The 15,967-nt window shown below is 38.6% G+C and overlaps 1 protein-coding gene across 1 annotated transcript in view; it reads left to right on the top strand.

The window, feature by feature from the left end:
* The window catches only part of DOCK1 (dedicator of cytokinesis 1), a gene marked incomplete in the record, with an annotated part of 4,741,214 nt that overhangs the window by 788,896 nt on the left and 3,936,351 nt on the right, over positions 1-15,967 (top strand). Inside the window, 1 exon segment of the mRNA XM_044056178.1 lies at positions 14,879-15,021. Within this exon segment, the coding sequence (XP_043912113.1) occupies positions 14,879-15,021 (143 nt within the window).

Raw genomic sequence — 15,967 nt, 5'->3', positions numbered from 1 at the left:
CCTACTATGTTGCTCATGTGAAGTTTGGAATAGCCCAGTTTTAAATTTGCTCAGCTGCAGGTTATAATGGACTAATGTTCCCCATCACACAGACATCAGCTGTCTTTTCAATTCATTCGTATCAGTAATGTCCTAGTCAGAGAACTGATCCAGTAGAGGCAAATACCAGTGACCTATGCCTTCACCCAAAATGTCTCACCCTACATGCATTGACAAGGTTACCAACAAGCATTCTTTACTTGACTGAATCTTAACAAACAAATCCAAAAATAGTTATGACATAGGTTGCCTCCCTGATTCTCTAAGTGACCACTATCCAACCTGTCTTATCAGAAAACATCCACAGGGTGTCAATGTTACATATCAATATGTACGCAATAAAAAACAGTTCTCCCCCTCATTTTATTTTACGTGAATATGACTGGTAACCTCTAAAATCCCTACAATTGGATCTCACAGGACAGCACTTCAATAATACTTTCCTGCAAATACTTAGCTTGTGCCAATCAGGAAAATTCATACCAAGTCCAAACAACTTCCATAGTTATCTAAAGAAACAATTATTCTACTTAAACAACGGGACAAAGCCTGGACTCTATCACAAAAACAATATTGATTATGCCTCCTATCAACAGCTCAGAAATCAGGCCAAAAAGCTAGGTAAACATGACAAAACTTACTTCCTAACATGCCAACTAAAATAAAATAACCCCCAAAGATTCTGGCAGTCCATTAACCTCTTCCTTAACCCCAGGAAAACTGACCACTCCAGCCTAAGCAACTAATTGCTGTATAGACTGTATAGCTACTCAATTCAATACCCACTTTATCACCTCTGTTACCTCATTACTTAGCAATACTGCCAATTCCTCACTTTCTATACCACCCTCCTCCACTGACCTGAATACTCCTCTTTTACTCTCTTAGACCAGTCCAAACGTATTATATACGAAATCTCCTTACTAACACATAACCTAGTACTCTTGCTGCAGATCAGTAACTTGGTGAATTTCTGAAACCTGCTGCTACATTCAATTCTTACCCTATAGCTAGTCTTATTAACCGCTCTGTCTCTGAACAGTATGTTCCTCTTTGGAAAATATCCCATGTCATACCCCTTCACAAAGGAGGTCTCTCTACTGACCTTTCTAACTATAGACCTATAGCTTTACTTTCGCCACTTGCCAAAATCTTAGAAAAATGTCTACATAAATGGATATTAGACTACCTCCTTAAGAATAAACTACTATTTAATACTCAGCATGGCTTTCGCCCCAAATATAGTACTAACATTGCTCTTATAAGTTTCACCAATACTGTAAACCACCTCAAAAACAAAAACCACCTTGTCTGTGCCACCTTCCTTGATATGTTAAAAGCCTTTGACACTGTATGTCATCAAAGCCTCCGTGTTTCAGCTCTGAAACCTTGCTGGTTTTACAGTTATTTCTCCAACTGTAAACAAGCCACCTTATGGGATAATAAACATTCACCCCTTCTAGCCATCACTGCTGGCATCCCACAAGGCATTTTGGCCCACTTCACATTATTATTTTTTTACTAATTTTTATTCTGCAGCTAAACCTGCCTCCATCATTCAATATGCAGATGATGGTTCCCTTATCTGTCTTGCCCCCATCTTAAATGAACTCCAAGAAAAGACTCAGACTGCCCTTCATAACATTGAAAAATACCTGTCAGACCACCAACTCATTTTAAACCCTAACAAAACCAAACTTGTGGTATTTTCCAATTCCTCCAGGAAAAGTAAACGTATCTCTCTATCTTTGTCTCCAATGACACAACAATTGAACCCATAGAATAAACAAAACTCCTCGGTGTTGCCCTAGACAGCAGCCTAAAATTTGACAGACATATTGTATTAACAATCAAAAAGTCCATATAAAAACTTGGTGCTCTGTATAGGGCTGAACCATATCTATCATCACCCTCAACTTTCATGGTGGTTCATTATACGACCACACCATAGATAAATCTTGGCATTGTCTTCCCCAGCACCTTCTATCCATTCCTGATACTCATAACTTCAAACAGCTCCTAACAGAATATTTATGAAATCACTGGTTGTGCTCCTGCACTTCCTCTGGCAAAGCTAATTCCTTCCCTGCTCTTCTGTCTCCTCTTACTCTCCTGTCACTTTTTGCTCTTAGCAATATTACTCTTATCACAAGTGTATTATTCATTACAAAAACTGCAGCTGTGTATATTTTGACTTTTGTTCTTATTCTTGCTTATATTGTACTATGTATTATGTATTACATTTTTGTAACCTTACTGCATCAGTTTTTATTATTCTTTAACTCTTGTAACTTTACTTGGGAGCTTTTCTCCCCAGGTCTGCACTGAAAATGGACTATTTGCCCACTCGGACACTACCCGGTTAACAAATGTAAGTAAATGTCAGACAGGGTAGGGTATCTCCTTGCTACAGTTGTCTGCAGCAGGTGGCAATAGCTGTCATAGCATCAGTATACTTGCCTGGGAAGGTGGTTGCTGCCAAGGAAAGAATTAAGCATTTCAATTGGTAGTTTCTACTACCTGTATGGAAATAATACGCGTGCCACTTTTTTTTGCACTTGTTCTACCTTATGCAGAGTTATGAGAGATCAACTTCTTAAGTTGCTTCACTCCATAGAATCACCAGAAAATCATTACACATACACTGCATCATGCCCCATCTATAAACTGGTTTTGAATACACTAATTTCGGTGGTCAGTTGCCTGATGATAATTTACAAAAGAAAGGATAAAAGTGATCTTCATTTAAATAGTTGTCCATATGTCCTACTTCTAAAGTAACAAGAGACTCTCACTATAGATGAGAAGCAATTGTATACTGAAGGGTTTCCTTTTCAACTCTTATCAATAAAAGTGGTATATAGCAAAACAAACAATTATAATTTAGTTAGCAAGAAATTCAGATGAGATTTTTAAAATGGTTGCTGCTGCTTTTTTTTTCTCTCTACCAATAACATTGAGGAGTCTGTGTGTGTGTTTATCAAACTGCACAAGTATCAAAGCATTGGTGATGGATGCTGGCATAATCAGTTGTTTCCTTTTGCAATTTGTTAACCAAATCACTGCTCTCAAGTTCAGACTTAATTTGTTAGTGGTAGTGTTATGAAAACTTTTTTTTTTTCTGAGGTAAGATGTTGGTTGGAGTTTAGGGTCAGGATTACCAGCTTAATATAGCATGGTAGACTGAACCCTGCCCCTCACCTCAGTTGTACACCTTGCCATAGAATAACCCTTTCTGTAATATTACCACCACTACCCAAAACAGTAAGACACAACACATACAGCAACACACAGACACAAAATAATAAACCCAACCCCTTATCTAACCTGTACCCTAACCTACAAACACTGAGACACACATTCATCCCCTAATGCTAAAACTGTTGCTACATCTAAAATTTAAAGCATTAAAATTCCAAACCAACACACACTTTTTTTTGACAACTTCAACGTTTGATGATGAGAATATTGAGTTTCCAAGCATTCACTGCTGCAGTAGCCTCTCCCTCCATGTTCCTCCTTATATGTATATGTATGTATGTATATATATATATATATATATATATATATATATATATATATATATATATATATATATATATATATATATTGTTTACAGGATGAGGACATTGATTTTTATTTGCCTAATGTTGTCTCATGGGTCTAGCCTTCCTCTTTGAGTTGACATAGAAACACTGAAGAGCTTGGCGACCAGACTGTTGGTTTTCTGTAACTTTATCACTAGAGCATTGTAATATATACAACATCACCTTTTCTACCTTTCCAAAGGAAGGGTACCCTCAGGCTTTGTAAGCCAACAGCTGATAAATCCTGTGCTGGGTATAACCCCTGTAGCTAAGGCTACTGCAGCAGTGATCATTTGAACATCTGTTATGGTAAGTTTATATACAGAACTTTACTTGCTGACTATTTCAAATTGGTGCAGTCAAACATTTCCTCCAGGCTTTATCACTTTATTTGTTTTGGGTTCTGTTATCTGCTGCAGTCAGTCAGATCAGCACTTCAACTAGTGTATTAAAGAATTTCATGGGGATATACTTGTGAATGTTGTCTATTTAAACTTTATTTGGAGTTTTACAAACCATTTTTTTCTTTCTCTTTATACATGACATTAGATTGTTATAAAATCTGCAGGGGTTAAAGGTCATCTTAAAACTAAGGAAGTTTCTTGCGTATTTGAAAGGTAGAGTACTGTGCCTTTGTCTGAGTGGCATGTTTTGTCAGATCTGAGTAATCTCGCACTTGATGTATGTCAGGATTGCTTTGCAGTTTGGGTTTTAGTTTATATTTGTCTGACTGGTAATTGTATTTGCAGATGATACAAATCTGGGTCTAACCATAGAGGAAAAGGGATAGTCATAATTAAACAGATGTTGGCAGTGACTAAGGGGTTTGGAGCTCTTCCTATATGAAAAGAAAAAAAATTGAGGAAATGTGGCTACATAAAATATTGCTTGAAGGGATATGAGAGAAGGTGGGATGTTCTTCGTGTTTCACTGTTGCAGTCATCACACTTGGGTTATCTGCCTGCAGGTAGCCCTAAGTTGGCCTGAATACCAGAGACTTAGTATTTCTGCATCTGTTGCTGTCACTCCAGGACTGACGTCGTCGTCAGGGGTATAAAAACAGGCAGCCGACGCCATTACATCAGTCTTTCTTGCTGAGGAGCATGAAGCAGAAGCAGTTCGCATGAGTGCCGGTCGGCAGCTACCTTAGTTTCGGTTTCCGAACTGAATCATCCTGAAGTCTTCTAAAGCTAAGTACCCCATTGGGGATCCTTTTTTCTTGCTCTAACCGATGTCAGAAAAAGTTAACAATTGTCTTGCTTGTGGAAAGCAAATACCACACTGAGATTTCCATTCTTACTGCGTCACCTGTTTAGGCCCAGACCATGACGTACCTCGCTGTCGGTTTTTGTGCCTTGTTCAACGCCCAAACTATTTATTGTCAGGCCCTTATTGTCACTAAATACTTTCGTTCTCGATATCTGTATTCCAAAATGGCTTCGGTGAGCCATCCGACTACTGATTTTCTGAAAAAACATAAGGATAAAGATGGACCGCACAGGTCCAAAACTGCTGACGACACTTCTGTTAAGCTAGTCACCAGTTTTCCCCTACTCAGTGAGGGGCTTTTGCAGCCCCTGATGCCCACTTCAGTGGATTTGCAGGCCTCTACCAAGACCCGTTCGGAATCCGGTATGCCGTGAGACTCTTCTCGACTACTGAACCTGCGGATGTCTCTACCTTGGATGGGTCCAGAGCTGCTAAGCAGGCACCGGCTTCTGAGTAAGTTCTTCACACTACCGATATTCGACACAAACCAACAACTTCTTTAGTGTCTTCAGTTCTGTCTAAAACTACCGAGTTTCTAAAGCCAAGAGTATGAGCTACGCCTAAAAAACTGACAACCCAAACTCAAGCACCTGCTTCCTTGCCACAACATCAAATGCTTAAAGTGGCATAAGATCATATTATGCTGATTAGGGGAAGTCAGCCTTCCCCTGCTAAGAGAAAAAGAGACCTGTCCCCAGCAGCATTAACAGACCAAAAGTCCAACGACTCTGAGGTATCTGATTATGAAGGCATGCCTTTATCTGCTTATGAGGATTCAGGTGCAGAGGAATCCATTCCCTCTGCTTCTCCTCTAGAGGATTTTTCTTTTGGTGAAACCTTACATACTTTGAGAGAATTTCCACTGGGAATGCCAAGACTATTCTCAGTCCAAAAAGAGACTCAGAGAATTTGTAGATTTGCCACAACATAGGCCTTTAGCAACATCCCCAGTCCTGGATGTTGTGGATGATGTCTTTATGGAATCCAGTTTTACTCCTGATACATGACCCCATGCTCACGGAAACCAGACAGGTACTAGAGAGTTCCTGACTCTCACAAATTCCTTTTCAAAAATCCTACTGCTGACCCAGAGGTTATCTCCGAGGGGGACTAAAGGTATCAAAGCAACTACAGCTAAGAATCCCACCCCTTCGGACCTGGATTCCAGAGCTTTAGACAAATTGGGTAAGAAAGTATACACCTCTGCAACTCTTGTGATTAGGGCTTTGAATTGCCAATTTCACATGCTGAAGTACCAACAACATATTATGGAACTTAAGCAAAAAATATCTACATTTACAGACTGTGCAGAAAATAAAGTATTACAAGAGCTTATGCATTCTGCAAGCCAAGTCAGCATGCATACTTTGCTGCCCTGCAAGATGCTTCTAGGGTGTCAAAGCCACATTGCAGTCACTAGTTCTGTACTGAGAAGGCATGATTGGCTTAAGGAGCAGACCTTGCCAGACCATGTCAAATCAAAATTACTAGATGCTTCTTTGAACAAGGACAATCTGTTTGGCACCAAAGAAGTAGAAGTTCTTAAAAAGATGGAAGAAAAAGCTAGATCTATGCAGACAGTCAGTCATGGATTTCTTATAAGTACAGCCTCCTAGATTCAGTAGGCATTGCCCCTCAAAACACTTGTCCTTTCCATCCCCCTCAAGCTCATCTCAAACTAGACCCAGGGGAAACGGATCCCGCCAGACTACAGTCTCAGGGTATGCAGAGATCTAAGCAATGGAGTGCCTCCACTTCAAAAACAGGGAGTGTTAAGCCACCCTCTTATGGAAAGAATTCACAATGACTTCTCAACTCCACTCCCCACCTCTGCCCAACTTATCGTGCCCCTAGGAGAAAAACATGCCCATCATGCAAAAAACTGGACTTCCATCACCAAAGACCGATGGGTCCTCAACATTGTTTCCCAGCGGTACAAATTTTACTTCCACTCACTGCCAACCCCAAAAGTGTTCCCAGACCTTCCTCCAAACCAGTGGGCAGAGGCACAAAACCAAGTTCAATCCCTGCTCTCCATAAGGACAATTCAACCTTTTCCTGCAGAATAGATAGGTCAAGGGTTCTATTCCAGACTTTTCCTGATACCCAGAAAAGAAGGCATTTAGTGCCCAATCCTAGATCTTTCCATTCTGAACACATTCCTGGTGGTACCAAAATTTAAAATTCTCACCCTGCAGTAGCTTCTTCCTATGCTGGCCAAAGATGCCTGGTTAGCCACCCTAGACCTAAAAGAAGCCTATCTGTACATCCCTGTCAGGGACTCATGAAGGAAATATCTATGCTTCAGGGCAGGACCTATGCATTATCAGTTCTCTGCAATAACTTTTGGTTTATCCACTGCTCCCAGAGTATTAAATGCTTGGCTCCAGCCATTGCCTACTGCAGACAGAGAAAATTTCAAATTTACCCATACTTGGACGACTGCCTGATTCTGGCAGACAGTCAGGAAATGCTGTTGCAGCACCTGACATTAGTAAAAAAACCTCCTAACCTCCCTGGGGTACACCATCAATGAAAAGAAATCAAAACTAGTCCCCAGTCAAAAAATTGTATTCCTGGGAGCAAGCTTGGACACAGCATTCCTTACTCCAGAAAAACAAGCCTATCTGACAGACTACTTCACTCAAATGGCCACCAGAACCCAGCTATCCACAAGGAAAATCCTGCAGGCCCTAGGGTTTGTGGCCTCTTGCATCCTACTAATTCAATACACCAGACTGCATATGAGGAAACTTCAGTGGTACTTAAGTCTTTGGTAACAACATTCTCAGGACCTGGAAACTGTCATTCCTATCATACCTTGTCTAAGGACAGAGTTTCTTTGGTGAGCAGCAGCATGCAACTCCATGCCACCCAGACCCTAACCACAGACTCATCAGACTATGTCTGGGGTGCACACCTGGACAACAAATGCATTCAGGACCACTGGAGCCCAAGTCAAATTCATCTGCATATCAACCAAAAAGAGATGCTAGCTGTTCAGCATGCTCCAACAGCTTTCAGATCCTTACTCTCACCAGGACCCCTGCTAATAAAAACAGACCCCACAGTTATGTGGTACAGTAACAAGCAGGGGGGAACCCACTCTGCAGGTTAGCCATGGCCCTGTGAAACACTGCCTTGGACATGCAGGTCCATCTGCAAGCTCAATTCCTGACAGGCAAACAAACCTCACTGGCAGATATCAAGTAGAAATCTCCTAGACCCACACGAGTGGCAATTACAGCCCAACACCTTCAGCCTTCTGATTCAGAAATGGGGGACCCCAGAGGTGGATCGCTCTGCTTCCCCTTGCAATCACAAGCTCAGCAAATTCTGCACCAGAAAGTGGATGCCCTATCCTTCCAGTGGATAAACCTCTTAATCTATGCATTTCCCCCTCTGCCCCTTCTCACAAGAATATTGCTCAAGATGAGACAGGACAGATCAAGGACAATCCTAATTGCCTCGGACTTGCCACAGAAGCACTGGTACCCACTTCTGCACAGCCCGTCACCAATACCACCCTGGTACCTACCCCAGAGCCCGACCCTCCTCACTCAGCAGGGGGACAGATCTTGCAACTGAAAACCCTGAATCTTGCAGCCTGGCTTATTCCTTGAATTCTCCCCCAGTGACCAGCCTAAGCAAACAGGTGTTGGACGTCATTCTTGAAGCCAGAAGAATCCAGTACATGAAAATCCTATGCTGAGAAGTGAAAAAGGTATTGCTCCTGGATTCAATCTAAAGGAGATGACACAACTCTGCCCTCCGTACCTCTAATTCTGGATTACTTAGCAGATCTACTCCACAGAGGCCTTTCCTTCTCTCCCATTAAGATTCATGCCTCTACTATCTCGGCTCATTACAACACTAAGCCACCCCTCTTCTCTCACTATCTTATCAAACAGTTCCTGATAGGGGCAAGCAACTTAAGGCGACCAAGGAGAGCACCCACCCCTGCTGGGAACCTTAACTTTGTACTGGAAAAGCTCACACTACCCCCTTTTTAGCCTGCAGCAGCAGCAGAGTTAAAATTCCTCTCTTGAAAAACAGCATTGCTTCTGGCCATCATTTCAGCTGGAAGAGTGTCTGAACTACAAGCACTTATAGCCGTGGAACCCTTCATTGTTTTTCATGTTGACAGGGTCTCCCTCAGGACCAAGGTGGTGTCCAATGTGGCTCTCAACCAGTCTATCCATTTTCCAACCTTCATCCCTAATCCTCAAAATAAAGGGAAAGGATCCTGCACTTCTTGGACATGCACAGACAGCTCAGATTCTACCTGGATAGGACTTAGCCCTTCAGGAAATCTGACCAGTTATTACTCAGTTTTGTACCAGGGCCAGAGGGCAAGGTCATTTCAAAACAATTTCCAAATGGATAGTACACTGCATCCATTTCTGCTACAAACACCATGGTAAACCAACCTCTCGGGGTCAGAGCAAATTCCACTAGGGCAACTTGCACCTCTACACCATTCCTCAGGGGAGTCCCTACCAGGGATATTCTGGAGGCTGCTACCTGGAGTTCTGTACACACATTGACCAAGCATCACCCCCTACCTATATTTTCCAAATCCAGGGCGGGTTTTGCAACTGTAGTCCTGCAGGGCATACTAGCCAGCTCAAACTCTTCTTGTCTAACTCCACCCTTTCTTCAGCTCTGGAAATCAACCTATGTGTGATGACTGCAACAGTAAAACATGACCATGGTACAGTTGTGTACACTTAACATAAATATAGATGTTCAAGTGTATTCACTGTTGCAGTCCTGGTTTCCCTTTCTCCAGCCCCCTTCTCTCTCTCTCTCTCCTCTGTGTATATTACTCACCTCTTGCAGGGGTATTGGTATTGGTATTTACTTTTCACCGGTGGTTATTTGCCCACCACAGCTTAGCTCCCTACTGGGGGCTTCTGACATTTGGGGCAAGAAAAACTGATGTAATGACGTTGGCTGCCTGTTTTTATATCCCTGATGACTTGGTGTCTGTCCTGGAGCGACAGCAGCAGACACAGAAATGCTAAGTCTCTGGTATTTGGGCTGACTGAGGGCTACCTGCATGCAGATAACCAAAGTGCGATGACTGCAGCAGTGAATACACTCAAACATCTACATTTATGGTAAGTGTACACAATTGTACTTTCTTTATACTAAGATGAGAAGGCAGATTTTTCTTTTTTGCAATTAAAATTAAAAGAAATGTTAGGATAAATTATTTTTAAACAAGAAACATCTTTATTAAATTATCACATATGACATAGGTAATAATTTGTAGAAATGAAAACTATATTGATACAATTTTAATTGCAAACATTATACATCACAAACCATATTGGCATAATTTTAGTTGCAAACATAAGTCACTCATCTATCCAGTCATTGTTAGTCAAACATTACATATTTCATTCAAATCCTGCCTTCTTTTAAACCTCATTACTCTTCTGTATGTATTGTTCGTAGCTCATAGGTTCATTGGTAAATAATAGGCTAGCTGCCCTTGTGGGCCATTTTAAGCCTAGTCAATTTCCATCAAAGGTGAAAATCAAACCACGTATGCTGTCTGTGAGGTAAACACCTTGACCATTATGATAACCTTCCCAACACAAAAAGAGTGGCCCATTCCTATGCTGGGAGTTGAAACCAGACTGCCAGGGTGAAAACCAGTAATCCTAACCACTAGACAATATGGGGCATTGTTCCCACAATTCCTATTTTTTCGTATGCAATTTGCTCCTACCCTTTGTTAAAGATCCCAATTCCAGTTGTTTTATCTCGCGTCTATATTATATTATCGTACGATGAAAATAGCGAATGCTATTTCATTGTACCGATAATATCTAAACAACAAAATATCGAACAAATGGAACAGCAATTTTTTTCCCAGGGAAAAATTTGCTGCTCCGTAAAAAAAAAAAAAAAAAAAAAACTTAAACACAAATGTAAGTGGGGGGCTTCGCCCCACACACCCCTACTTAAATATACCAACTCCAAGATCGCATCATAGTGGAGGAAATGGCAAAGTCCCGAAGACGGCCCACCAAATTTTTTCCCTGGGAAAAAATTTTATGTTCCGTGACTTCGCTATTTTGCCATTTCAACAGTATCGGAATGACTAAATAGCATTCGCTATTTAGTCCATTCGATACTGTCATATAGACCCTTTATCTCTACTACTGTATTCACTATTTCTGGTACAATTGGTTTAGACTTCGATTTCCATTTTCTAGTAATTTCTTTTTGGCAACCACTATAATTAGGCAATTTGAATTCTGTATCATAGCTCAAAAAATAATGTCCTTAGTTACACCAATTTGCTCACTCAGTATTTCTGACAGAGTCATCAGCAGGGAATCTTTAGTATGCCAACTCATTAAACTTCCAGAAAATATGTTCACAATTACCTATTTCTTTTCCATTATACCTCTAACATTTGCTGTCTACCTGAGGAAAAATTCCTTGAAGTCTACTTGGGGTATAACATAACTATGTAAACACTTCCAAGCAGAGATACTAAATGTTCTAGACTTTGCTGCATATTTGGGAAATGCACATGTGCCTCCCCCATTGTATCTTTGTGATTTGCTTATCCACGCTGTCTTCCCAATCCTTTCTAAACTACTTTGATTCTTATAGATATCATGCAATATTTTATATGCTTTACGAATTATTTCTTTTTTAACAGCAGCTTATTTTCTGGATTCTACTAAAAACTCTACCAGTGCTTCTCAGAAAGTGCTTCAACAAAGTATTATTTTAAGGGTGTGCACACACATGCAACCAGATTATTGTAAGTTTTTTTTTTATTTTTTATATTTTCCCTAACAGATTTGTTTGTTTTTCAATTGAATTGTGCAGGTAATAGGTCACATTAAAGGCAGGGAAAGTATTGCAATTATTTATTATGGTCTCATTTTTTTATATCACAAAAACCTGGCATTTTAACAGGGGTATGTGCACTTTTTATATCCACTGTACATATTCAAATATTAAAGTTTTACCCTTTTAGTAGGATCAATTGACCCAAACTGACAGCCACACTCTTAGACTTGGGTTAACCTAAAAAAGGTTATCCATTCTAAGATGCATGACACAGCATGTGCTTCTACCAAGTGCTCTCTGATTTTCTCATATGCATTGCTCTCCCAGATTGGAAAACACTTGACTGCTTTCAGAAAACAGTATCTCATAGCCATTGAAATAGGTATTCTGCTTTTATTGCTCTTTTTCAGATGGTCTCCATGAAACATGGTAACCAGATAACATAGTTGCTTCTATATGCATTTATTTATTTGTTAAAGGAAAGCTTTATTATATTTAGTGTTCCTTTTACTTATTTTCTTTTAAAATGTATTTCTTTATCAAGCCAAGAGCCTTAATCCAGTCATTCCCCTATGCAAGAATGAGAAAAAAGCACTTCAGTTGTTCTTGTATCATACTCTTTTTGACCAGACTTTTCACATTGTATTGTCTGCATTTCTTACAATTGAACAAGAAAAAATAAGAGAAGAAAAAAAAAAACAGGGGCACCTGTTTACTTTAATATCCTTATTGCACTTAAATATTACTGGGAAAACTTTATGGCATGCAGATTATATCATGCATTATATACATACTACTGTTAAGAACAAGCTTTTGTTTTATTTACAGTTAACATTCTCCCTCCTCTTTTCTTCTAAGGGTTCTTCCAATCATTTATGACATGAAGTAGTGCAAATGCTTTAGAGTCCTCTACAAGTTTAACAACGTCAAAAAAGTCCAATATTTCCAAGTTTTCTTTTTCTGTTTCACAAATGTAATTAATGTTTTGTAATCTCACATTTATTTGTCAATTTCCAAGTTGCTGGATTTATTCCTGTTTATCTCCATTCCTAAGTCCATTCTTTGCTTCATTTCCAATGTACACTTGCTTCTTTTAATCCACTCTTGGGCTTTTTTCTCTCTTTCAAGAATTTGCCATTGAAACATTGGAAAATGTTTCACTTGCACAGTATCTCTGTGGTCTTCTTTAACAGAAGAATAAGAACATAATTCTGCAGATTTGTAAAACTGACCTTTTAGGCTGTTCAACTTCTCATTCCTAATTCACAAAAAATGGCTTTCATCATACCAGCCTTTATTGTAGCACACACAATTTTCACAGTGGTATAGTAGTATATTATGTTTTACTACATTTAGCATTTGTTTCCCATTTTGCTCATCAGTGGAAGCTTTGATCTTTTCATTGAGCTTTATCAGGAAACTGGGAAATCCAAAAGTTGCTTCATTATTTGTTTTGTATTACTTTACTGTTTTATTTCATGTTATTGATTCTAGTTTTACTTTAAATGATCTGCACATGTAAGGGCTAGTACATGTGACATCAACAAAATGTTCAGTGAATTTTACCTATGGTGATGTCAGCATAGGGGTACTGTGGTGGTGCATCCATAGATCCAAAGTACATGCACTTAGCCACATCCATTACTCTTGTCACACCCTCATAATATTATTGAGGTTGCCAGGGGATGTAGTAGAATTATGTGGGGAGAGTCCTTAATAAAATGTTTACAAAGCTTCTTATGAGTACTTTACCTATGTAAGATTGGCATGAAGTTGTATAACAGCACTTAAATGCTAATTGATGTGAGGTATACATAAATTGGGACTGGATACTTCAAATGAAGCTGTCATTGATTTTATTTACATATTTGACATGGATGTTTCTAATAGACATTGTATTATGTTTATTTTTGCAGTGTGCTATATGAACTGTTGACATTAATTTGACAAGAACAGATGAGTAAAACTGAAAATTTTAAAATGTAAATTATTTTTAAGTTTTCCAACTATCTTTTAACACTAAACCATATCCTATGCTTTAAGTAGAATTTTTAATCTTATATTTATTTTTTATTTTTTTTACTTTAATTTTGTCTTTATTATAGTTGTGATAGTGTTTTACAAATCTTTTAATGTTTGCCTCGGTGAGCATTTATGAATGTTCTGTCAACTAATTTATTTTACAATCTTTATCTCAAGTGTGCTGGAATTTAAAGAGTTTTATGTCATGTGCATCTTATTTGATTGGTAGAGTTTGTAATTTTGTATTACAAATTTTCATAAACAATACTGTTGACTTTTTTACTGCACAATACTGTTGGACATCATTTCTGAGTGAGTGAATGAATGAGTACACCATGTTTTTCTCTTCTTTCATGTAGAATAATCTCCATTCATGATGCTTATCATTGTAATCAGCTATCGGAACATTTCGGATTATTATTTTTAAAATAATTGCTGATTTATATGTTTAGTTTATTGCTTTTGTTTTAATAGTAGTTTTATATTGCATTTCTGCAGTACTGTGTAATATTTATGTGCTTTTACTCTTTCTCTAGTTTTATCATCTTCAACTAATAAACCTTAGAAGTATAAAATGCTGCTAGATTGTTAATCCTAGATCATTTCTAAACATAGATTTCATTTATAGTTTCCAGATGCTGTATATTCCGTAGTTAATGGCTGTGGTTACTTTTCTCCTGTGCACCATAAAACATAAGCAGTTGGCTTGTGACATGTAAGACAAAATAATTGAATTATAATTTATAATGCCATTATTTAAAGAGCAACTGTCAAAATAAATGACGAGAGAGGGGCCCCAGTATGTCATAGCATTGTGCACTATATTAATAATGTTTCCTTTACTATTTATTTATCTAAGATGCGTGCACAGATTGGTTTCACACACTGCAGATTTGGTAAACCAACTTGCATGTTTTTTTCTCCAGTTCTAGTAACACAGTTTGGCTAGTTCGTCTCAGTAATATCATTTACATTCCTTAATACTTTTCCTGTGTTTCTATTTCTGTCTGTTCTGTCTTTGTCTTGTAATGCTTACCAACCATTTTCTGTCATAACTGCACAAAATTGCTTTGTTTCCCATTGTCACTTGTTTTTGTGCCCTTCTGTTATATGTGGTATTGGTTATGTGTATCCTATAGACTAGCTTTGGATGATGCCACACAGCACAGGCAGCTGAATATATCATCCCGTTTTTCACCCAGGGTGGCAGGAGAGAATGATTTTCTTCAGACTGTCATAAACAAAGTGATTGCTGCTAAGGAAGTCAACCACAAAGGTCAAGGTAGGCAAATTGCATGTTTTATTGTGGTTAATTCATTAATTGTGTTCTAATGCATTATCAGGCTGCATTTTTGCTATAAGGTACTTTGGGTGAAATATTTTAATGAATTAATTTATCAATGATGACTTATAAACTGCAGTTTGTTTGTGTAGATCATGTTAATAATTTAATGTATAGGAATATACTTTGCATAGAACACTGCATTACACAGTTGTGTGGGTATTATAGCTGAATTAAATTGCCTGCAGCATATAGAATAGTATTTTCGAAGGTATGAACAGCACTGCTGTCTTTTCTTTTATTGCTTCTTCAAAACTTTGTGAGTAAAAGAATACTTATGATAATCATGAAAAGCATGATGTAGACGGTATTGTGTTTTGGTTTCCTCACTGATTTCTGATTAATTAGTGAAGTCTTTACTCCAATGTGTGTTCCTCAAGCAGGTTGTTGACAATTTTCAGGATTGTTTTCTGCAGATTTGTATAAGAAGTACAATTGTGTATTGTCTTAGTAATTTGTTTAATGAGGAATTGTTTGCCCTTTTATTCTGTTGCAGTGCACCTGGCACATTGCAGGCATATTATTTTGACATTGGCATTGTTATATATCTGTTATTAGCGGTACAATGTAAACATGTGGGTTAACTCCAAGTTTGAGAGAATTCGTTAAATCTTAGTATTAAGGTCATGGTCATATAGTGTATTTTGCACACTGCCTTAACATTACAGAAGTCATGTCATTGTTAACAATCCACATTAATATTACAGAAGGTCAGACTCATTTGCCATGTTACTGTGGACTTGTAATTTGTAGTTTCCTTTTTGCTAGAGAATATCTGCAGCACTAGATCTCTTAACTTTAGCAGCAAGATGTGATTGGTGATTTGCTTCTTTATTTACCGATTAATTAGATGTTATTGGCATAGGCACCTTGTTCAGTGGAGCAA

This window comes from Protopterus annectens, chromosome 14.part0 (genome assembly GCF_019279795.1).
Source record: "Protopterus annectens isolate FY-2018-M chromosome 14.part0, PAN1.0, whole genome shotgun sequence".
Classification (NCBI taxonomy): Eukaryota; Metazoa; Chordata; order Ceratodontiformes; family Protopteridae; genus Protopterus; species Protopterus annectens.
This window is presented reverse-complemented; position numbering and strand designations above follow the sequence as displayed.